This window comes from Sabethes cyaneus, chromosome 3 (genome assembly GCF_943734655.1).
Source record: "Sabethes cyaneus chromosome 3, idSabCyanKW18_F2, whole genome shotgun sequence".
Lineage (NCBI taxonomy): Eukaryota > Metazoa > Arthropoda > Insecta > Diptera > Culicidae > Sabethes > Sabethes cyaneus.
This window is the reverse complement of record NC_071355.1, coordinates 70,214,169-70,238,558: the sequence shown is the minus strand read 5'-3', so window position 1 is coordinate 70,238,558 and position 24,390 is coordinate 70,214,169. Positions and strand designations below refer to the sequence as shown.

The window sequence follows — 24,390 nt, the reverse complement described above, 5'->3', positions numbered from 1 at the left end:
CATACAATTTTACAACACCTATGCAGTCAAAAAGCTAACATACAATAACGTGCAGTATAAAATGCCAGATACGCTGATTTACTGCCTACGTTAAGGCTTATTAGTTACCTGGAATGGGTAGTTTAATATACAAATTTGCAATTTTTCCTCACAGTAAAGTAGAAAACAACTCCTCTGTCCCCTCACTGCATAGCCAGAAAGCGGATAGTAATATTCGCCATGATTGTACAACATTACGCCGAATATCATTTTGCGAAAAACCTTAAGCGGAATGTACCATTTCACGGAAAACTTTTTTTGTGGAACGAACCATTTCGCGATCCTCTCCTTATTCGCAGTCGCTCGTTCCGGGAAACCCAGGTAGACCTAGGAAAACAAATAAACCTAGACAGTAGTGATTTCTGCGGGGAGTTGCCTCCCCACAGTGGGCGGCGCTTCCGACGGCGGGTCACCGGCAACATTCGCGGCCGTCTAGTCCTGAATGATCTAGTGTTACTATAGATAGTTTTTGTGGTCTTGTTATTGATTAATGTTTTATGGAAGAGTCTCGAATTTCTTAAGTTCGATTAGTTTTTGAGTTTCGCAAAAATTTCTGTTTTATTTATTCCTAATTCACCATAGAAAATCCTAATTCCTAATTCACCATAGAAAATTTTCTCGAGTTATGCAGAAATTTGTGTTTCATTTGTATGGGAGCCCCCCTCTTAAAGGGGAGAGGGATCTCTAACCATCACTAAAACCTTTCCTGGCCCAAAAACCTCTACATGCAAATTTTCACGCCGAATGGTTCAGTAGTTTACGATTCTATAAGGAACATACGGACAGACAGACAGACAGACAGACAGACAGACAGACAGACAGACAGACAGACAGACAGACAGACAGACAGACAGACAGACAGACAGACAGACAGACAGACAGACAGACAGACAGACAGACAGACAGACAGACAGACAGACAGACAGACAGACAGACAGACAGACAGACAGACAGACAGACAGACAGACAGACAGACAGACAGACAGACAGACAGACAGACAGACAGACAGACAGACAGACAGACAGACAGACAGACAGACAGACAGACAGACAGACAGACAGACAGACAGACAGACAGACAGACAGACAGACAGACAGACAGACAGACAGACAGACAGACAGACAGACAGACAGACAGACAGACAGACAGACAGACAGACAGACAGACAGACAGACAGACAGACAGACAGACAGACAGACAGACAGACAGACAGACAGACAGACAGACAGACAGACAGACAGACAGACAGACAGACAGACAGACAGACAGACAGACAGACAGACAGACAGACAGACAGACAGACAGACAGACAGACAGACAGACAGACAGACAGACAGACAGACAGACAGACAGACAGACAGACAGACAGACAGACAGACAGACAGACAGACAGACAGACAGACAGACAGACAGACAGACAGACAGACAGACAGACAGACAGACAGACAGACAGACAGACAGACAGACAGACAGACAGACAGACAGACAGACAGACAGACAGACAGACAGACAGACAGACAGACAGACAGACAGACAGACAGACAGACAGACAGACAGACAGACAGACAGACAGACAGACAGACAGACAGACAGACAGACAGACAGACAGACAGACAGACAGACAGACAGACAGACAGACAGACAGACAGACAGACAGACAGACAGACAGACAGACAGACAGACAGACAGACAGACAGACAGACAGACAGACAGACAGACAGACAGACAGACAGACAGACAGACAGACAGACAGACAGACAGACAGACAGACAGACAGACAGACAGACAGACAGACAGACAGACAGACAGACAGACAGACAGACAGACAGACAGACAGACAGACAGACAGACAGACAGACAGACAGACAGACAGACAGACAGACAGACAGACAGACAGACAGACAGACAGACAGACAGACAGACAGACAGACAGACAGACAGACAGACAGACAGACAGACAGACAGACAGACAGACAGACAGACAGACAGACAGACAGACAGACAGACAGACAGACAGACAGACAGACAGACAGACAGACAGACAGACAGACAGACAGACAGACAGACAGACAGACAGACAGACAGACAGACAGACAGACAGACAGACAGACAGACAGACAGACAGACAGACAGACAGACAGACAGACAGACAGACAGACAGACAGACAGACAGACAGACAGACAGACAGACAGACAGACAGACAGACAGACAGACAGACAGACAGACAGACAGACAGACAGACAGACAGACAGACAGACAGACAGACAGACAGACAGACAGACAGACAGACAGACAGACAGACAGACAGACAGACAGACAGACAGACAGACAGACAGACAGACAGACAGACAGACAGACAGACAGACAGACAGACAGACAGACAGACAGACAGACAGACAGACAGACAGACAGACAGACAGACAGACAGACAGACAGACAGACAGACAGACAGACAGACAGACAGACAGACAGACAGACAGACAGACAGACAGACAGACAGACAGACAGACAGACAGACAGACAGACAGACAGACAGACAGACAGACAGACAGACAGACAGACAGACAGACAGACAGACAGACAGACAGACAGACAGACAGACAGACAGACAGACAGACAGACAGACAGACAGACAGACAGACAGACAGACAGACAGACAGACAGACAGACAGACAGACAGACAGACAGACAGACAGACAGACAGACAGACAGACAGACAGACAGACAGACAGACAGACAGACAGACAGACAGACAGACAGACAGACAGACAGACAGACAGACAGACAGACAGACAGACAGACAGACAGACAGACAGACAGACAGACAGACAGACAGACAGACAGACAGACAGACAGACAGACAGACAGACAGACAGACAGACAGACAGACAGACAGACAGACAGACAGACAGACAGACAGACAGACAGACAGACAGACAGACAGACAGACAGACAGACAGACAGACAGACAGACAGACAGACAGACAGACAGACAGACAGACAGACAGACAGACAGACAGACAGACAGACAGACAGACAGACAGACAGACAGACAGACAGACAGACAGACAGACAGACAGACAGACAGACAGACAGACAGACAGACAGACAGACAGACAGACAGACAGACAGACAGACAGACAGACAGACAGACAGACAGACAGACAGACAGACAGACAGACAGACAGACAGACAGACAGACAGACAGACAGACAGACAGACAGACAGACAGACAGACAGACAGACAGACAGACAGACAGACAGACAGACAGACAGACAGACAGACAGACAGACAGACAGACAGACAGACAGACAGACAGACAGACAGACAGACAGACAGACAGACAGACAGACAGACAGACAGACAGACAGACAGACAGACAGACAGACAGACAGACAGACAGACAGACAGACAGACAGACAGACAGACAGACAGACAGACAGACAGACAGACAGACAGACAGACAGACAGACAGACAGACAGACAGACAGACAGACAGACAGACAGACAGACAGACAGACAGACAGACAGACAGACAGACAGACAGACAGACAGACAGACAGACAGACAGACAGACAGACAGACAGACAGACAGACAGACAGACAGACAGACAGACAGACAGACAGACAGACAGACAGAAATCCTTTTTTATAGGTATAGATATATGATATAATATATAGGGTTAAACAAAATTAACATTCTTGTTGACGTCCCTACACTTGACTAAGAAAACATTTGTTAACGTTGCAAGTAATTGTATGTGTAATGATAAAGATTGTTCAAATAATTTTAATATCTTATGATAGTTATAATAATAGTTGCTCCGAGGATGACGACATAGATCTTCGAAACGTCAGCCGAAAACGTAAAATAAAGTTTTCGTAAGAAATCTGAGACCGATAAGCCACACCTTTTAATAAAAATACAACGGTCTATTGTAGTTATCATACTACGTAAAAGTGCTAAAGATAAGCACTGATGGGTCCAAACTTTGTTTTCCAGAAAGAAAGTAGTGCAATCCATAACTTGAAACTGGCCAAACATTGGCTTGCTGTTAAAGAAATCTAGTTCAAAAGCCGGTTTCGTAAGTGCTGGGAAAAGATCTCGGGAACTCTGGAAACACTGGCTCTGTCCATAAAATCGCGTCTAATTGAAGTCATAAGAATGGTTCATACGCACATTACCCACTTCTACGTGATGAAATTTTGAAAAATAAATAGACCAAACTCGTGTTTTTAGTCTTTCACCTTGAAATGCGGTCAGGCATTAATATTAATATTTTTCAGATATGGTGGTTCTACAATTGATGGAGGGACGGTAGGGGAAAGTAATTTTTTGGTGTGGTGGGAAAAGAGCGGGAAGATGAGGAGGAGGAGGTTGGTAGCTACGCTTAGCAAGTAGTCGTTATGACTCCTACCTTTTGTCCAATGCTGGATGGTGCATGGGTCGAACCAAGCTATAATCTGAGATTATAACCGGATTTGAACCCACAACACCCGCCAGGGCATGTGGCTCGCTGGTATCCGTGTACCTATGAACCACAGAGCGCTGAACAAAAGGAGACTGCAAAACCCACTTATCAAGGTAGCGACGCGTCTGGTTGGGGTTTAGACACAAATTGTGCCTCTTTCTCCGTCTACTGTAGATAACCACCGACCGAGAAGTTTAATTCTAACATGTTTTTACTTTCAGGACGACGACACTATGCAGGCCCTTACGATTTGCAAGGTACTGCGTGTGACGTTGTTCGTCCGTCAGCGTGTTAGCCGCGATTCTCGGCGCGGGTTTTCGAGGAAAGGCTCCGTTCCTATGAAATGTAAAGTTTGATTTTTAGGAAAACGCAAGTGGTGTTATTTTTGTTTCGCACCCTTTTTCAGATTTATGTGGCTCGAAGCAAAGCAGTTGAATGAATCGAATGTAATTCATGCTTGATCATGCTTACAAAATTTAGAACAAATAGGAAACAATTGAGACGACGTACAATAATTTATCTGTTGTCGAGGAAAACATGGGGGGGGGGGGGGGTGCTATTTTCATTTCGCTCAGTAAAAGGTAAAAATGTGCACAAAATGTCTAATGTTGGATTATACTATCTAATCTAATCCACCGCATCAAGTAGATTCCGCAACCTTGCAACTGTAATGTAGGTTCATCATTTTGATACAGTATTATTGTTTGAAATAATTTATTTAAATTGTGACGTTTGAAGTCACATTGTTATTCGTGTTTTGGTTTCAAACAAGTAACAGATAAAATCTTAGCTCGTTTGGCTGAAACTAACCTCTATCTTAATTTACTGAACCCTAACCCAGTCAACAACACATTAAAAATGATAATTTATGATTATTTTAACCGGGCGTAAAAGTTTCGACCAAGCAATGGTGTATAATCAAAATAGAGGATCATACGCTGTGACCCTTAAGCCAGCGTTAATTATATTTTCATGTCACCGATGGCAACTTTCTTTCTCCAACCAGACTCTATTTTGCCATTGGTCCCCACAACAGTAGTGCCGGGGACCGGCTATACATTGCTCAAGTTCTCATTAACAGTCTAGTTCATATAGTTAAGTGCGCCTCAACACCACAATGCACTACGGGCACCGAACCTACCGGCGTCGTCGACTGCGATGTGATGCGGTGGCTAGAATAGAAAAGGAAAAACTAAAAATACGCTTCCCCTCGAGAGCGCTGAGAAAAGAATTTAAAATGAGCATCGCATTAAAACCATTCACACTTCCGTCCGACTCCGAGCGGCTCGCTGCTAAGCTGCGGACCGCGGGATCTCGACGGGCTCGATTGTCACAGTCGGTGCTAGCTGTGCGGAGACGTGGGAGACGTTTCGAACGCGAAAACAACAACAAACTGTACTCTCACTCGCACACAACCGCCGTCGAACCGAACGGTGTTGATGCCGACCGACCGAGTTTTGGGTGGAGGAAAATTTCGAACAACCTCAGCATATGAGATGAATTTTCCGTACAGTGTGCCACCATCGTGCTGTGCTGCACCGCTTTGCAATATTAATATGGGTGACTCGAAATTCACCCTATCTTGCTTTTCATCCGGTGATACAGTCGAAATGGAAATGATGTATGCGCTTTTCACCATCCGAATGACGTTGATCTGGGCGATTAGAGTATTGAAGATTATTAAAAATAAATTTTTCCATGCGGGTGCATACATATTCATTGGATGACTGAGTATTTTTCTTCGATACACCACGCGGGGTAGAGAAGCTCTTGGACCTATTTTAGCCCGTGGCAAAATAGGTGCCAACTATTCTATGATAATAGACAACTACGCTGCTGGTGCGCAGGAAAATCATGGGAGCGTGACCAGTTTTTTATCATCGAGTTCCACGCGGTCTATTCAGTACGTAGTAGCATAATTCCAAATAGTTGAACGCCGATGTTCTGAAAACTGGGGGAGCTTCCGAGCGAAGCACTGTGGCATTGAGTTTTGTGTGGAACGCCACTAATAAAATAATTGGCAAGAACTGGCAGAACGGTTAGGGTGGGGGCAATGCTCTTTTCTCTTTCGGCTGGATTTCATTTCTTCGCACTACATGATGTCTACAGGGCAAACTTTTGCAGTCTATTGGAACCACATGTTTTCAGCATTTTGGATTTCATTCCAAGCACTTTAAATTCGTTCCCCTGTATGGTTCATTCACTGTAACGCTGAACCAGACAGTCTTCCTGCTCATGCAGAAAATTTTTCAAATTTGTCTGCAGGTTTTCACGAAACCATTCCATTTCATTTAGATCTCCAGATAGCCTCCGTTATTGATTTCACACCGTTTTTCCAATTTTTAAACACGTACCAGTAGCAAATCGATTGATCGAAACCCCTTTTTTCCGCAATTTAATAGATTGATTTGCACTGCAAATAATTCACTTCACTTCACAGTATTTTTCCCCACTTGGTGAAACAGAAAGAAAAGGCTATATTTTCCTCAGCGAAAGCAACTGGCGAGATTATCAGACACACTTCCACACGCGACGCCGGAAAACAACGAACTGACCGAAAGCGCCTGCGATGAATGTGTGGGGTGAATTTTCATTGTACGCTATATGCTATGTACCTCTCATCATCTCACCAGTGAAACGTGCGCGCGATGAACAAACCCAAAGCGCGAGTGGCGAGCGTCGTCCATTCGCCGCGACGTATATAGGTATCGCAGTGACGCGTGAACACCTGATGCGCCTCCGGGCGGTGCGGTGGGTGGGTGATTGTGGCTGCCACGCATGGTTGAGGAGCGTCCATATACTGAGTAGTGACTAGTTAATGCACCCAAAATAGGGTTGTTCATTCTCAACCGTCTATTTGTAATTTTGATGTTTGAGTTTGACGTAGGACTTCGTCTTTGTTTACTATACCGGGTTGCACTTTGCGAAATCGAAAATAGAAAACTTATTCCCGCCATTTTTGGTCGTCCGTAACGGCAAAAAGTTCAACTTTTCGCTCGTTGCCTTTGTTATTATGGTATTAACTGAGCAAGAAAATATAATAAACTCTTCAATCGTTGTGTGATCCTTAAAAGGACCGATTGTTTGATTATCATAACTCTAGCTTGGAATAAACTTGCACAAACGCACCTAAAGAAATTCTCTTTTCGGTAAATTGGAGTACCGATAACCGCTAACTAGGCACGTCTTGTTGCAACGGACCAGCCGGATAGCCTCATGCAGCTATATGATCGACGAAGCCGTTCGTGTATGGTCATGAGTCACGATGAAATACCAGTCCAGGTGGCCAACTGCAAGTGACGTGGCATAATTCTGGTCGTTTTGTTGTCGCGAGCAACATATTTCCTGCCAGTTCCAGAACTTCAGCAGCCAGATATTTTATCACGGCAGCGAGACGATTGCTCCAGCTCCAACACGCTCAGCATACTTTCCTTTCCTCAGCAACCGATGAACACGACCAACTGACGACTGCACCGTAAGGGAAACAATGTTTCCGATGTGTCGCCAACGAAAACCGCTGACCGACTGACGATGCGCAGTAAAAGGCATAGCAGCCACAACCATATCGCTCACTGGCGGATGAGTCGATGAATTCGTCGGTTTGTTGGCGTCTCGCTTGGTGAATTTGGATGTCTTCGTTGTCTTATCCGGGGAAGCAGCAACAGCTGAAGCTCAAAAATATTCGATCGGAATCTATAGGGCGTAAATTAAATACAATCACAAGGAAGGTTAAGCCATAGCTCATATCGTATATATTTTTGTCATCCGTGCTAGAGAAGCACTGACGTGGGAAGGCACAAATATGAAAATAACTCAATTTTTCAATGACGCGCATTGAAAATCAATAGTTTTCTATATTTTCAATATTTTTCAAATCGATTTTCCGATCAATAGGTGTAAATATCTTGGAAATCTATTATAAGCCGTTGCGTGAAAACGCATTTCCACTTTGATGACGCCATTTTCAACAACCAATCACGAAGCGAGAATTCTGGTAAAACATAGGTTCATTATTTTCAATTTTTCAATAGTACAACATCAAGAATCCATACTTTTCTTCATTTAGGCCAATTCTTAGAAGATTTTCCAATCGATTGGTGTAAGAATATTGAAAATCGATCGGGAAACCACTAAGCTATTAGCGTTCAAAACCTGACCACTTTTCGTGAATGATTTTTTGGAATTACCCCCTATACCAGCTACCTTCCTGAAAGACATAGTCCTACGTCAAAAAGTTACAACCCCCCACCGTCTCAGAAGATTCTTTACGATGTTTGAACCTATACCTATTTGATATCTGTGCTTGTAAAGTACGCCAGAGCGCAAAACCATCCCTTTTCTTCAATCGGTTTTATCGTTTGAACAATAACATTTTACCTAGTCAAATTTGATATCCTGAAAGTGAAACGTCATAGAAAAGTGACCGGTCAACCTTTCCTTTTGCAAGATTGCATTTGCATCCATATACCGCAAGAAATTGTTCCGAACTGTTGTCTTGGATGGAAACAGAGCTGAAGGGATATTTGTTCAAACTTTGCAAATTTGTTTCAAACTTTCAGACAATAAAACATAACCCATTAGTAAGCTTTTGGCATATTTAGTTCATCTAACTTCAGTACTATTACCGTATACACAGACCTTATGCTTAATTTCACTCATGTGGTCCTGTAAAACATCTGGCAGCAGCTTCTTACTGCACTGGGTTTTCATACATGTCATGTTTCCTTTATGTCTTCCTCAGGTTTGACCTCTTTGGGTGGGTACGAAAGTGACCCCGTGTGCTTCATACCACTCAAGGACATCCTTTGAAAGGTGGCACGAAGCTAGATCCGGCAGGAAGATCGTAGGGCCCTTCTGTTGCTTAAACAGAGGAAGCAGACGCTTCTGCAGACACTCCTTGAGGTAGATCTGCCCGTTTACAGTCCCGGTAGTCACGAAACTCCGCGCACGCGCACTCCGTTTGTCACATGAGCAGATCGCATGCCGAATCATGTATTTCTTGGCCAACGTTGAAAGCTTCTGCTTCCTTACATCCTCTGGAACTTCAAATTTGTGCTGGGTGATGAAGAACAGTATCCATGAAGCATTGGAATTCCGCTTAGCCCATTTTCTCCCAGTGTTGCTAAAATGCAACGCACTCTTCTCTCGCGTCTAGAGAAGGTTAGGTTTGAGATATCAACTTGGACCCCAAAACACAGAAAAATTGGGAAAAAAATCTAATCGACTTGTTTTTGCTCAAAGCTTAGATGTTACATATAACGAAATTACTGTCGTATAAACATAACAGGTCTTGCTAATTTTCAATCAGCTCAAACTAGCGAAACCGGTTCGAAATTTGAATCTAATCTTCTAACCTCTCCGCAGTGACAAAGCTATGTAAAAACTGCATACCCCAACCCCCCCTCCCCCTACCCCCTGTAAGTCCAGACTTTGGCATTTTTTCAGCACAGCGTAGCGGGACAGAGGGACAAAATTAAATATACATCTCCGCGGTTTTTTCTTAGTTGATCTAAAACAAAACTTTCCTGAAAGCTTCAGCTTTTTATCTCTGCTGGAAAAAGTGAGCGGGGGTTAATGGGTTACACGCTTTTACGACTCGCTTCTGATCATGATCACTAATAGAACATCCATTCTGACCGCATTTCTCCTTCCGTTCGATGCACAGAGTTTCGTAGTGAAGTTTAATCACACGACACACCGTTTGCTGTATGATTGCGAGTTGTTTGCCGATGTCCTGATGAGATGGTTGAGGATTTTTCAGGTGCTTGCACAAAATCAATTCGCAACGTTGCTTTTCGAATGACGCCATTTTTTCCAATTTTCGAAAAACTGACAGCGATAAAAATACAGTATACACAATACACTCTAAACTATTTCTACCTAAACTTTCACGAGAAAATACCCAATGGGCAATTTTCCACAGCGTTTTTCTCGTGATACAATTTGATGTGGGACACCCTTTCTTTGAAGATGTATTTTGTATATTTGAATGCAAAAATAGTAATCTGGGAAAGTTCGATCACTTTGACTCAATTTTGATTCGACAGTTAGAGAGTCCCTTCTCGGCTACTGATGAACTATTAGCATTGTAGCACCGTAAACATAAAAGATACAGCAAATTTTTATTTTGAAAAATTGTAGATAATAACCATCAGTTCTACAAATGTCCCAAATGTGACTTTGTCAAATTTTGTTTGGCTGAGACGGTACTGACAAATGAAACAAAATCCAGTTAAAGTGATCGAATCATTCCTGATAGCTTTTTTTTATTATTTTATTAATTTTAAACATCAGATCCCTGATAGCTTAGATTATTAAAAAACATAGATACGCCACTCTTCGCAGATTCAATTGTCAGTAAAGTGGCTCCTGACGGCAACAGGGATTACTAATCTGTCAAAGTGTTCGTAGAGCGTTCTCATAGGTACACGTTTGACTATATCATCTGCCACTAACACTTGTGTAAAATGAAAAGGCGATCCAAAGACTACGATAGTCTAGTACACCCTACCGCCAGTAGTTAGTGCTGATGACATACATTTTACTCATGTATGAGGAAATCAAAGACTGGAGTATTGCCCCTTTTATGACTATTTAGACTATTGTCACCTACTGTGATAATCATTTGATGAAACATACCGCATTTTGCACTGTTAATCTGACACTAGAGTGGCTTTTAGTTTAATCAACTTATGAGTTTAACTTCTGTTTTCGTTGCCCTTGTTTTTCACTTTATTTTCCTTGAGCGAAATCGTGTGCGAGATTCGACTGTGATAGTAAATCGTAAAAAAGCCAATTGAGAGCTCATTAAAATGAAAAATTTAGAAAGTGAAGAACGGCTATGTACCAATTTTGATAATTCATTTATACATTTACATACATCCATTGCAATCCATTGTTAATGACTGAAAATAAAGGAAGGTTTTGTGCCTGTGGGAGACGAGGCTAAGCAGCTTCACTCCCAGGGGTTTTCCTTCTCCTAATAAATAATTTAAGAAATAAAAAAAAAATATTTTCCTTTGGTTCTTTTTGATATCTTTTCTTTGTATTCATTTTGATATATTTGGATTCTTTTTGAATTTCTTCTATCATAATGAATTACCCAACAAACATTCCCAAGGAACAAAACGGCAGCACCTAAACAAGCAGGTGTGGAATAAGAGTTGTGTGGAAGCATTCGGTGCTGAATAAGCGAATATGCTGAATTGTCTGTTGTTTAAACGTCATATCCTAATTTTTCCTAGCTTCTAATCAACATCTATACGTTGTTATATAAGTGCGGAATAAGAGTCGAATAAAGGTTATGCAAACGTATCAGCAGTACGGCTAAGAGCAGGTGTGGAATACTGGTCGCTTAAAGGCTACCAGGAAAATGCATGTCGAACAGACGTTGTGCAAACGTGTCAGTCAAGAGCAATTGTGGAGTAAAAGTGGAATAAGAGTGGAATGAGCATTGCGCAAACGTATCAGCAGCATTACGGAGATCAAGTGTGGAATAATAGTGGAATACGCGTGGAATGAGCGTTGCGCAAACGTATCAGCAGCATTGCTGAGAGCAAGTGCAGAATAAAAGTGGAATAATAGTGGAATAAATGTTGTACAAACGAATTTGCAGCATTGCCGAGAGCAAGTGTGGAATAACAGTGGAATAAATGTTGCGCAGCATTTCTGCGAGAAGGTGGGGAATAAAAGTGGAATAAGTGTGGAATGAGTGTTGCGCAAACGTATCAGCAGCATTGCTGAGAGTGAGTGTGGAATAAGAGTGGAATGAAAGTTGCCCAAACGCAGCAGCTGCATTGCTAAGAGGAATTGTAGAATATGTGTCGAATAATCGTCGTACAAACGTATCAGTAGCACCACCAAGAGCAGGTGTGGAATAAAAGGTGCTTGATGGCAGCCAATAACACTTGAATGACACTTTATACTTTATACACTCCATAATTTATACACTTTATTTTTATTCTATTTTTTTATATATTAAGAATAGAAAACATTTGCATAACCACTTTTAGCCGCCGCAAATCTTTGCTGGTCGTGGCAATCCTTTTATTTGTTGTTGTCTGTACGGTGTGTATCTTTTCCCTCGGCGTGTCGTTATCCCTCGTCGTACCGATAAATTTAACAAACTTATCCAAAGACAACCAGCTCTGCTTGCCGTTTTGCGAGTTACTCACAATGGATTTTCATTTTTTCATTCATTTTTTCAAATTTTCATTCAAATTCAAATTCAAATTCAAATTCAAATTTTCATTCACCCTCATTCTGCGAGTCATGTGACTCAATACGATAATTGTCACTCGCCACGAGTCGAATTGACTGCTGTCACCTAAGTAGGTGACAATACTGTGTCACCTAGGTAACAAACCCCTGTCACCTAAGTGATAAATCGTAGCACCTAGGTGACAAAGCGAGTCAACTAGATGACAATTGTCACCTCATTTGCGGTGACTCCAAATTAGTAACGTCACTCGCCTCGCAGAATAAGGGTGATTGTATAACAGCTTATAAACCGCTTGTCGTCCGATAATTAGCTTTACAGTGGTTGAATAAGCTACTATTCAACAAAAATGTGTGCTGGGTATACATTCAACTTGAATTCAAATGATTCAAGTTTGAATAATTTTTAGAACAAAGTTGATGTTAACTAGTGTGAAATGGTTCTCATTCTTTTGAACTGCGTTGTGCTTCTCAACTGTTGAGGAGACAATGTTCTTTTGGTCTCTACGCGTAAGTGCGCAAGCGTTACTTCAATGAAACAGTGTGTGTGTTCGAGTTTGTAGTTTGAATGAACTATTCGAAAATTTATTTCGTATTCGACCATGGATAAAAAGAATCGGAGGCAAGTGGAAGCGATTTCCGTTTTGTCTTTTACCGGTTTGTCTTGTGAGTGGCAAAGTTAAAGGCATTCAACAGGAATGGGCATGGATTGTTTGGGTTTACCAATGACGTTCAATTTGGCTGCGTATTTTTGAGAGGGTTTCGATAAGTAAGTTTATCTATAATATCGAAAAATTAACGACATTTCGCATTTGAGGAAATAGAGACAATTTAATGACGTTCACAAAATATTCATTTAACAAACAAAAATATACACTTTACAAAAATTTTGCAAATGTTCGCGTGCTCACATCTACCGTGACCGCTCCTAATTCTGGGCAGCTCCTAATTCTGCGCATTTTTCTTTATATAAGTATTTTTTAACATTGTGCATAACTATGATCATCGCGTTATTTTTTTATAAATGTCTGTTGAATATTACGCCGTTATTCACAAACAGGCCCTAATATTTGAGAGCGAAATATTTTAACGTGAAACTAAAAGTATTTTATTTGGCAGAAAACATCGTCGTTAGCAGCAACGCTAAGATTGTCCTTCTAGAAAATTAACAAATTAATGATCTAAATTCTTTGCAATAATCAATTTACCCGACATAATTAGAAAGAATAATTAGTTTTAGTCATGTTTTAGGCAAAAAGAGTGATTGCATGTATTGCTTTCCTTAGAAAAATTCGATGCAATAATGCGCTGATTTAGGCACAGCTGTTTTATTCATGTTCCAAATTCTGCGCAGTAATGTATCCTACGAAGAAATCGCGAAAGAATACGCAACCTTACCCAAATGACTGAGGTATAGAGGCATGAAAATTCAAGTAGAATGCAGTAGAATTTAACTTGCATTGATTGGCATCCTGTGCTGTGTCTCGGGGTCCGAACCTACGAGCGCCAATTCATGAAACCATGTCTTCTATTTTTTTAATGTGCAACCTCATGGGCAGAGATGCCATATTTTCTAAAAAAATGTCTGCAACTACTCGAAAACCGAAAAAATCGAGCAGTTTTCTGGCTACTCGAATTTTCTGGTTTAAAAATAATCTGCGAAAATCTGCACACTTTTTTAGGAAGTCTGTGAAAGTTGAAAGAGCTTCGAACAAAAATCTGCACCAAATCAATAAAAGTCAGAAAAATTGCAAATATCTGCAAATTTATAATGATCTGCAAGACCGTTCCAAAAATCTGCAATTTGCAGACAAATCTGCAAATCTGGTATCCCTGCTCATGGGGCTTTCAGAGAGTGGGGAAGTGGTTTCTACATGAAAACACAATTTTTAGTATTAGTTTACAGTGTAATGTTCAGTATGCAGAAAACTCGAATCAATTCACCCTTTACGTTACCGAGTATAAAATATTTAAAATGAGGCAATCAAAATGATAACAGTATTCCTTTGCCACCTGGACAGCATAAGAAGGCCGGGTCATGAATTTAATGATGGTAATGGCTAATGCCGGATTTTTTGGTGTGCTTTCAGTTTATAAAGACATAAACAGCATGGCAGGAGTATTTATTTTCACTTTTTGGGTGCGCAGAATTAGGAGCAAACATGCGCAGAATTAGGAACATGGGCAAGAAAGTGCGCAGAATTAGGCACCGTGGATAAGTTTACAAAACGAAAAATATACTCAATTGTTGGTCGACTTATAATTCCCATATTTTTTACCAGATATTATAGACCGTAGCACTACACGTTGCGGCTATCCACGTTGGTAATTTAAATCTAGAATACTTAGAATAGCGGAAGAATCATAAAAATGTCTTAACTGCGCAGAATATGGTACGTTCACGGTACTGGCATATGAAGACTTTGAAAAAGGTGGATTATCATACTTTGCAACATGTAATAGACCCGTTTTGCTTATTGTATTGATTCAACTTACCTATTAATTAGCTATCCGTTCTAAGACGGAGCCTGATGAACCAAATTTCTTCAATTCACTTTAGTTGTTCCAATTCCTGGGACATCGTCTATCCTCTGCCAGATCTCGCTCCACCTGGTCTAATCATCTTACTCGCTTACTCCTTTTGTTCACACTGGATTAGATGCGAACACCATCTTTACTGGGTAGTTGATCGTCTTTCTTGCAACAGGCCCTACCCATCGTATTTCTGTACCATTCATCGTAGATTGATCAGTATGATCAGCTTCCAGGGGGAACCGTTCTCGTCCATGATGTTCCATAACTTTCCGATCGATGGTATCATATGCGGTTTTGAAGTCAAAGAAGAATTGATGCGTGGAAGTTCTGTAGTTATATATGGCCTTTTTGAAGGATCTGTCGCAGTGTAAATATTTGATCCGTTGTTGACCGTCGGTCAACGAAATCGGTTCGATAAATTGCTACAAATCTGTTCGCAATTGGTGATAGTCGATGATGTGGGACAGCATTTTGTAGGCAGCATTGAGAACGGTGATCGCACGATAATTTTTATATTCTAACTTGTCGCCCTTCTCCAGTAGTTGTTCTTTATACCAAATTCTAATAATTAGCCGGTGAGTCAAGTGGTCAGTTTTTCTGATGTCATTTTGATAAACTTCGCTCCGCGATGCCATCTTTTATAGCCGATTTGTTTTAGCTGTCTGATGACCTCCTTAACGTTGCGTTTTTCGTTGGTCAAACCTGAACATTGAAATTCGTTATGACGATCCTGATGTCATGCTCTGGGCAGCGGTTGTGTGCGTGCATTAGCTGCGCATAGAATTCCTCCTTGTTGTCATCGGTATTTCTGAGATGAGGGCTGTCCACGTTGAAGAACCGGCCCTTGATTCTCAATCTGCTTATGCGAGGATTGATTAGCCATCGCCCAATCTCCTGTTTCCACATCTCGCCCACCACTATGAAAGCTGTACCTAGTTTGGGTGTTGCCGTGAAATAGCTAGTTCGTTAGGTTTTAAATGTGTTAGCGGTGTCAGTACCCTAAATAAACTGCTAGCCGCTGTAGTCAAACCACCGACCGAGAAGCTTTAATCTAACTCGTTTTACTGACGGGACGACGGCACCATGCAGACCATTGCGAATTACGGTGTCGCGTGTGTCACACGCCGTGTGATGCTGTTCGTCTCTCAGCTTGTTAGTCGCGATTCCCAACGCAGGTGTTCGGGAAAAGGCATCGATCCTATGAAATAGGCAAACCTCGTTGTTTTGTTTGGCCTTGAATTATTACTTTCTTCTACCGTTCCCTTCGTAAATTGTAAAACACCCTTCCGTTATTTTTAAAAACTTAATTATATGCTTGATATCATTCAAGGTCAAGACAAAACAATGAGGTTGGTTTCTTGGTGGAAGATTTAAAAACGGTGGCTCCATCCGTATTGACGCTCAAAGTGAAAGATTTTCCTGGGTGATCGTTCAATAAACGGCGTGCATTCATCGCACGGTTTAGGTATATCTATTTCATGTTGATCGATATGTTATGCGTACTGTTCAATTTGGATTTTACATTTTTGAAATGTTTCCCTTAGCTTGACGCTTAAAAATCATAGCTTGACGATTCACATATGGGACATTTTGCTCCATACACCACAGTAACACCATAGTCGTATACTGACTGGTTGAACAAAGTAGTAAGGTCCACCAAGGACATCAATATGCATCGAAAAAACTTGAAAATGTCTTGAAAGATTCAGGAAAAGGTTTGGATACTGATATTATGTTTATCATACGCAGCAAATCTTCCAAAGCTTCCTGTGTAAGATGATGTCGAATATAGTAGTTCAATATCATATACAGAATCTCAACAGTTAATAAATCTGATTGAGCCTGAAAATGCTTAGCATGATTTTTGAAGAATATCTGAAAGCCAGAATATTATAAAACAAAGCAAAGCCGTGGGTCTAAACGTCCTTTCTAAGATTTGACCCTTCTTTATCGACAGACTTCGCAGCCGGCTATTAGAGTACAGGACAGTTACAAGGCTAAAGCAAAAATCCTACTTACTCTATCTAGAAGTACCGCCTAGCCGAGATTCGAACATTCGACGATTGGTTTGTTGGATTGGACCAGCATCGTACCTTGAAACCAACTAAGCACTATTATAAGACACATTTATTGAAAATTAATGATAGGATTTATACTTCGAAAAAATCTGATGATGAATCCTGACCAATATATCAGATCCGTTCAGTTCCGTTTTACGAGACACATACTCACATAGAGGTAAATTATGCAATACAGTTCGGACTCAATTATCCGGGGATTCGATTATCCGGGTTTTTAGACTCGATAATCCGGGCGAAAAAAAAACATTTTTTTTTTCAAATAATTCTCTAGTTATGCAGAAATTTGTATTTCATTTGTATGGGAGAGAGGAGGGCTTAGAGGGGAGGGGTCTCTAACTATCATAAGAAGCTTTCCTGGACCAGAAAACACCTGTATGCAAATTTTCACGCCGATCGGTTCCGAGTCTATAAGAAACATAAGGACAGACAGACAGATAGACAGAAATCCATTTTTATAGGTATAGATAACATATTAGGTTTACCTGCTCGTGTGACTCATCCGTGTGGCCAAATTCTCAGTTTTGAGATCAGGCATCCGGGAACCACGCAGCATCGCACCTTCTAGCTTAGCTACTAAAATAGAACATTACCGGGTTTCGCCGCGTGGAGGCGCTACGTAGGAGCTTGAGTTGGAAAAAGCTATGGTGGTCGCTTTCTCGATGATATTTTGACAATTTATTGGTGTCTTTTTCAAGGGGTAATATCATTTACGTCTTTTGTTCTGTTTTGGGAAGCGAAGTTTTTAGTATCCCCAGACAGTTACAAAGCAGGAAAAACTTTTTTAAATATCCAATCCTATGTACATACTACTACCCTTCATGACCGTTCCGTAACATGTACGCTCCTCAAAACCGAACAAAAAGACGTACATGATATTATCCCTTGAAAAAGACACCAACAAGGTGTCGGAACGTCGGGAAAACATCAAACCTCAGTCTTGATAAATTTCTCTGAAGACTGCCCTACCAAAAATCAATAGTTTATAAAGTGAAATGCACGTTAGTGTATGAAATCTTATAAAATTAACAATTATCTTTGAATTTCGATAAGTAAACAAAAAACTATGGTATTTGGCTAACATAGTCAATGCAAATCCGTATTTCTACATTTACACGATTTAATAATGTAATGCTAAACACGAGATTTTATTATGCATTAAATTACTCTATTCCTGGATATCCTATTAGTTTATTTCATTGAGTACGATATTTTAGGTTTTATTTATAGCTTCGCTACTCGCTAAGCTTTGTTCAAATTAAACTCTCTTTATTTCTTTTTCTTCTTACCGGCATACGTGTCTACGGGAACGGGAGCATTGTGTACCTTTTGGGATATTTTATTAATATAGTATAATGCTGCGACAGAGAACAGAATGCTGAAAATAAAACAGTAATGTTATGAATAAAGGTCGTGGTTAATCACACCAGTCTTGTACTAACCAAGTGGTAGCGCACACTCGATGGACCATTCCGCAGGCGATTAGAGATCCAATTAGGCAAAATGCCACCTCCGGGAATAGTTTGGCCTGGAAGCCTTTACCCAAAACCACCGCCTCTAGATTGGACACCGCCTGTGAAGACAGAGAATCCAAACATGAAAAAACTGCGATAAACGACCGACGAACTTAACTTACGGTAAGCGACAGAATGAACAACCAAGATCCGAGATATCCACCGAAAATTGTCGCCAGTTGAGAAGATGCAATCAGCGGTCGATACATTTGCATGGCGGAAAAAATTAGGACGGCCGTTACCGAGGCCAGAACCAGGGAAACCGATGTAGGGACGGCTGAAGATAGACAGATAGTAAGAATAATGTTGTGAGCCGGTTCAATGGTTTTATCGGGTATTTAAATAAATGTGTGTACTGAAATAATGCTTACCCATAGTTTCAAGAAACACAGATTTTAATTAGTAGTTCAAATGTAATATTGACTGAGTGGATTAAACAACACAAATTATTTAGTAAGTCTACTTTAACAAGCCTCCAAACTTTTCAGAGCAGAGGAGCTACGAAAGCAAAATAAGGATGGGAGAATCATTACAATATTATTTATCGATAATATCGAATCGACGATGGCGATGGTCGATCTGTTCGATGCTTTTTCAGCAAAGAACATTTAACAGAGGTATGATAATACCTATGCTGCATATTTCTGGCTTTAGATTTCAGAAGGTCGCATAATGCATGCAAAAGGGTTGATTATGCGACCTTTTGAAAACTAAAGCCAGATTTCTTCAAGTTATGAATTATGTATTTAGAAACTATTTTTATATTATTCTTTGCGTCGATAACATCTCTATGGAAGCATTAGAATTCAAATAAGAATCAACCAAGATTCATGGTTTTTTCTTATGAAATTTTGGCAACTTTTCTCATTTACATGTGTGACCTTGTGTGTGCCTGAACAAGTGTGTTCAAAATCCAACTTTCAATGCAAACAGCACTATACAGCAAAAATATTACTTTGATTCCGTACCCCGCTTTATGCTATAGACCAGCAGAAAATTACTATAAAATAAATTACTTTCCCCGTCTCCCACACATGTTTGCAATTTAGCAATTTGAGCGATCAGTTTTTCGTGGGGAGTAGGGACCACTGCACCCCTCCTTGCTTGACAATCATATTTACAATGTTTGGTTAATAAGTACAATTCTTATTAAAATATGAATTTGCGTAGGACTCGTAAAATTGATGCACCGCACTATAAATATTGTCAATTGCAAGGAAAATTGTACCATCCAAAGTGCGATATCGCTCATAAAAGTGCTATTTTGCATTAAATCGTTTCGGTCTCTTCGGCGCACTTATTGTTTGGAATATAACGAAAAAGTGCGCCGAAGATACCGAAACGATTTAATGCAAAATAGCACTTTTATGAGCGATATCGCACTTTGGATGGTACAATTTTTCTTGCAATTGACAATATTTAAGTGAAATAAATGTATGTACATGGCGGAATAAGATACCTTCGTCAAACATTCCTTGATCGAGAAAAATATGCATTTCGCGCACTACCCTGTTGATGGCTCGCAAGTCATCATCAAAATCATTATCAGTGTCAGTGTGCCTTTGGATTTGGAAAAGAAGCAGTGAAAATCAAAACATTGGTAGCCATTCGTGGCACAGTTTTTTCAATTTCAATTTTTTCCATTTCTGGTGTGAAAAAGTGTAGAAAAATATGCCGAATCCGGAGTAAATTGCAGCCTATCGCCGGTAACGTTTGATGTTTATCTGTCGGAAGTTTAACGAGATCGACAAAATGCTGGGAAGATTATCGGAAGTCCTGCAGAATGCGGCCGATGTGGTAAGTGGCCTTTTTGTTTTGATTCTATGTATATTTACGATATTTACTAATTCAGTATAAGATGAAAATAGTCTGTAGAAAGTCAGAAAGATTCGATCAGAAAAAATCAAAATTAGGAAATATTGATTGTTTGGAAATCGATTAAAAACAGGATAATTTCTTTGTTTATTATTCCATCTCAACTTGTATGTTAAGGATGTTGATTATATAATGCACTCGTAAAGACACAAATTGACGAAGACCGCACAGTTAACAATAATTTTAAACAAAATCTTAGAATATATCTATATTCCTACTTGTTATCTATTGTGCTTATTGAATATTTGGTCCAAATTCACATGTTTTTATTATAAACAGTTTCATATGTGACAGTTTCAGGTGTAATGATAGCTTGCCAATTCCAAAAATACATTTATCAATTATCTTAAAACTCGCCTCATGCAGCTTGCCCCGCCGCCGACTCCGCTACAGGACTTCGACTATCACTATAGGCTAGTAAAGAACTTCTACGTCGCAGACAAGTCATTACCGAAAATTCATATCAACGACACTAACATCCCAGTGCATCTGGAGCAGATGTTGCGAATACTTATAGAAGAAGAACAGCGCATTGAAGGACGAGCAGCGAAGGACAAACCAGTTGAGCAACCAGCTGAATCGCTCGTTGAACAAGCGTCGGCTAGTGTTGCAGCCGGTGTTGAGCCGTTGCCGGAGGCGGAGTGCATGGACTTCGTGTTAACTAACCGTCCTCTAGATGTTCTCGCTGAACTAGCTGCTAACGATGCACCGCCTGGTGCACGGCTTATAATTCTGAACTGGGTACGGCGTTTGTTGTCTTGCATGAAAACGCCGCCTCTGGGTCATGCGAGTATATTTCAGCCGGTTCAGAAGCTGGTAGAGTTATGCAACGGCACTGCTGCTTCGCCTTACGAACGAGAGGAGATTCTTTTCCTAGAAACGGTAGCCGGGCTTGTTCGAAAGGATTCCATATTAGTTAATCTGTTCCTTAAATCTCACCATCATTCCGCACAAATGCTACCCAACTGGAAGGGTGTTTCGGCTACGAAGCCACCGGTTAATAATCCTCTGTTTCAGAGCACAAAATTCGAGTATCACTCCCGACGGATCTCGCTGGTTAGGGAGGAACAAAGCAACGATAATGATGACAAGAATGAGCGTTCTGAAGCCGTGATTGTGCCGAGCGAGGATCCTCCCGAACCTCCATGTGACTGTGATGAAGAAGAACATTTCGTGCTGTTTGATGCTCTCGTCAGTTACCTGGATAGTGCAGTAAGTTTTGCTTTCATTTGTTTGATTAGTATAGTGCTCTGATTACAGCATATTTGTTGATCTATTCTAGGACAGTACAATCATTGTACGATCGTGCGAAGGTATCATTATACTGGGTTCACTTCCAACGCTGAATACTTCCTGTAAAGCTATTCAAAACAGCATTGGCCGATTTAGTACGATGATGGCTGAACGGGTTGCCAGTCACTGTCAGCAAATACCGGAAGATATGGACACGGGAGATATTGAAGATGCGAATGTGTCTTGGGGATTGTTTCCGAAGGATTCTGAACAGCCACATTTTATTGGTCGCTACCAACTGACATCATTTCTTTGCTGGTTGGATTACGCCGATTGTTTGATGAAGGAGTGTCCTGCGCTGGCAAAGGAATTAGGCGAACTGATTAGGCATCAACTGTTGATCAACTACATTGAACCCGGGTTAATGGGTGTCTACGCGCCGTTTATGTTGGTGTTAACAGCAAAAATCATCAAGAAGACTCAATCTAGAGCACTGTTAGATGGTAATGTGATATGTGAGTGACCTAAAGGTTGACGTTTAACAGACTAAGTATATGTTTCAGAAATTGCTAACTGGCTAATTGGTGAGGGAGACATCACAGATATTAACGGGGCAGATTGTTTGCTTACAATTTTAATTGAAAACGCTCACGAGAACTCTGACATTCTGTTACAAACTTTGCAGTTTGTAGAAGTAACCAACTAATCTGATTGAATTTTTGCTGCAATTTCTAACTTTGTTTCCCTTTTAACAGTCGCTGTTAGATAATCCCCACGAAAAGATTTTACATGGTATGATCTTTTTATATGTAAACAACCGAGGATACTTCGATAGCAACGCTGTAACGATTCAGTCCTGGTCCGATGAGGAAGACAACCGTGAACGACGAAGAGGAAGTGCCGATAATCCAATTAAGTCGCGAACCCTTGCCCCACATAACATACTTAAGGTGATCAATCAGTAAGTAGTTGCGGGCATTTATGTTTTATTATTACCCAAAATCTAATCAACGACATTTTTTTAGCTTCCTGCTACTGCTGCCGCGGCATATCATGAATGATGCCGCCGGAATCTGCTACGAGGAATATATGCAGGACGCCAGTAGACACTATCAGACGTGGATTAATAGGACGCGTGGTTTCAACTGGCCCGTGGAAGCTATATGGCCGGAAACCCCTAGCGGGTCACCGGCCCGGGAAGATTCGATTCAGAACAATTTGTCGGCAGCACCGAGCAGCAAATCCAAACCTAAAATCAAAACCGAATTCAGCGAGGTGCAGTGCGGCGATAGTGGAATCTCCGAGGAAAGTTTCTACGAAGGCCCTCTGCTTAGACTGCTTTTCTCCCACGTAAAGCACATGAGCAACCAGGCGTATGAGCTGAATTTGGCCGTGATAGCCATTCTGTCCAAATTGGCTCTGTTTCCACATCCGTACTTACACGAAATCCTGTTGAGTCCGGAAATTCCAGTAGCTCCTGGGGCTACCACCTTGTGGTCTGTGATGCAATTTCTTGCGCGACAACTGCTGACGGAAATACCTCGGGTGGACAATTTTCAGGAAAAAATAGTTGAAACCGGAAAAAGATTGCTAACGAATCCGCCGCTTTGTGCGCACCACGCTGCGGCGGAGGAGGAAAACGAGGATGACGAAATTAATGATCCGTTGTTCGAGTCGATCGTGGTGTTGGAAGAGTTTTGCAAAGAACTTGCGGCGATTGCATTCGTAAAGTATCATCATGCGACGGAATGAGATGTTGAATTGTAAGTGTTGAGGATCTGAAGCGTGACGCCTGAACAATTGTGCATTGTGAAGAAGAGTATTCTAGTGGAATTTTATTGTGTATAATTTTAAACTTAATTTTAACTTAATCGTGTTACCCGACTGCAGTCTAATCGGATAAGTCTAACCGCAGCAACAGTTTAGCCGCTAAGCTTTAGGCCAGTTAAGTAAATGCATTCGCATTTAAATGTTTGTTTCATATGATGTACGAAGGCGATACAAATACAAACTCTAGTCCAATATGTCGTGTTTAGCTCTGATTGTGAAACTGATTGATTATCGATTGCACGTACATATAGCGTGTTGAAGGTAAGGCGTTGCAAATCGGAGTTTGTAATATCTGTTCAAGCAATTCAATGCCGTGATTCATTGAATGGCACATGTGTTGAAGCAAGTCGGTCACTTGAGCGGATATTTGCGGGTCAATAGAATCATCAGCTTCACTGAAAAACCTTTATTATAGCATAATAAAGGTAAAAAGACTGCAGGTCTAGTGGAAGAAATGAAAATCTAACCGGTTTCAGTGTAAAAACCAAGGTAACGCATGAATCAAATTTGTTTTGTGTTTAGGAACCTATCTATAGAAATGACCCTGCAATTGTCCGGCACTCTAACAGCTGGCTGCGAAGTCTGTCGTATAAA

At 41.2% G+C, this 24,390-nt stretch overlaps 3 protein-coding genes across 3 annotated transcripts in view; 1 reads left to right on the top strand and 2 right to left on the bottom strand.

Moving 5' to 3' along the window:
* LOC128744314 (dihydropyrimidinase) overlaps positions 1-7,034 on the bottom strand; it is a 55,024-nt gene extending 47,990 nt beyond the window's left edge. Inside the window, exon 1 of the mRNA XM_053841206.1 lies at positions 6,869-7,034. The gene's annotated coding sequence lies outside the window, so the exon portion shown is untranslated. The remainder of the gene's footprint in view (positions 1-6,868) is intronic.
* Positions 7,035-18,433: 11,399 nt separating this feature from the next.
* LOC128744315 (protein KRTCAP2 homolog) lies at positions 18,434-19,342 on the bottom strand. Its single transcript, XM_053841209.1, has 4 exons — positions 19,230-19,342; positions 18,981-19,135; positions 18,787-18,917; positions 18,434-18,722 (listed from the first exon to the last, which is right to left on the bottom strand). The coding sequence occupies exons 1-4, from the start codon at positions 19,231-19,233 to the stop codon at positions 18,614-18,616; spliced, it is 399 nt and encodes a 132-aa protein (XP_053697184.1). The 5' UTR covers positions 19,234-19,342; the 3' UTR covers positions 18,434-18,613.
* A 1,104-nt stretch (positions 19,343-20,446) lies between these two features.
* LOC128744313 (FHF complex subunit HOOK interacting protein 2A-like) lies at positions 20,447-24,155 on the top strand. The gene is made up of 6 exons (XM_053841203.1): positions 20,447-20,655; positions 21,100-21,945; positions 22,016-22,469; positions 22,530-22,660; positions 22,722-22,927; positions 22,992-24,155. The coding sequence occupies exons 1-6, from the start codon at positions 20,575-20,577 to the stop codon at positions 23,716-23,718; spliced, it is 2,445 nt and encodes an 814-aa protein (XP_053697178.1). The 5' UTR covers positions 20,447-20,574; the 3' UTR covers positions 23,719-24,155.
* Positions 24,156-24,390: the final 235 nt, after the last annotated feature.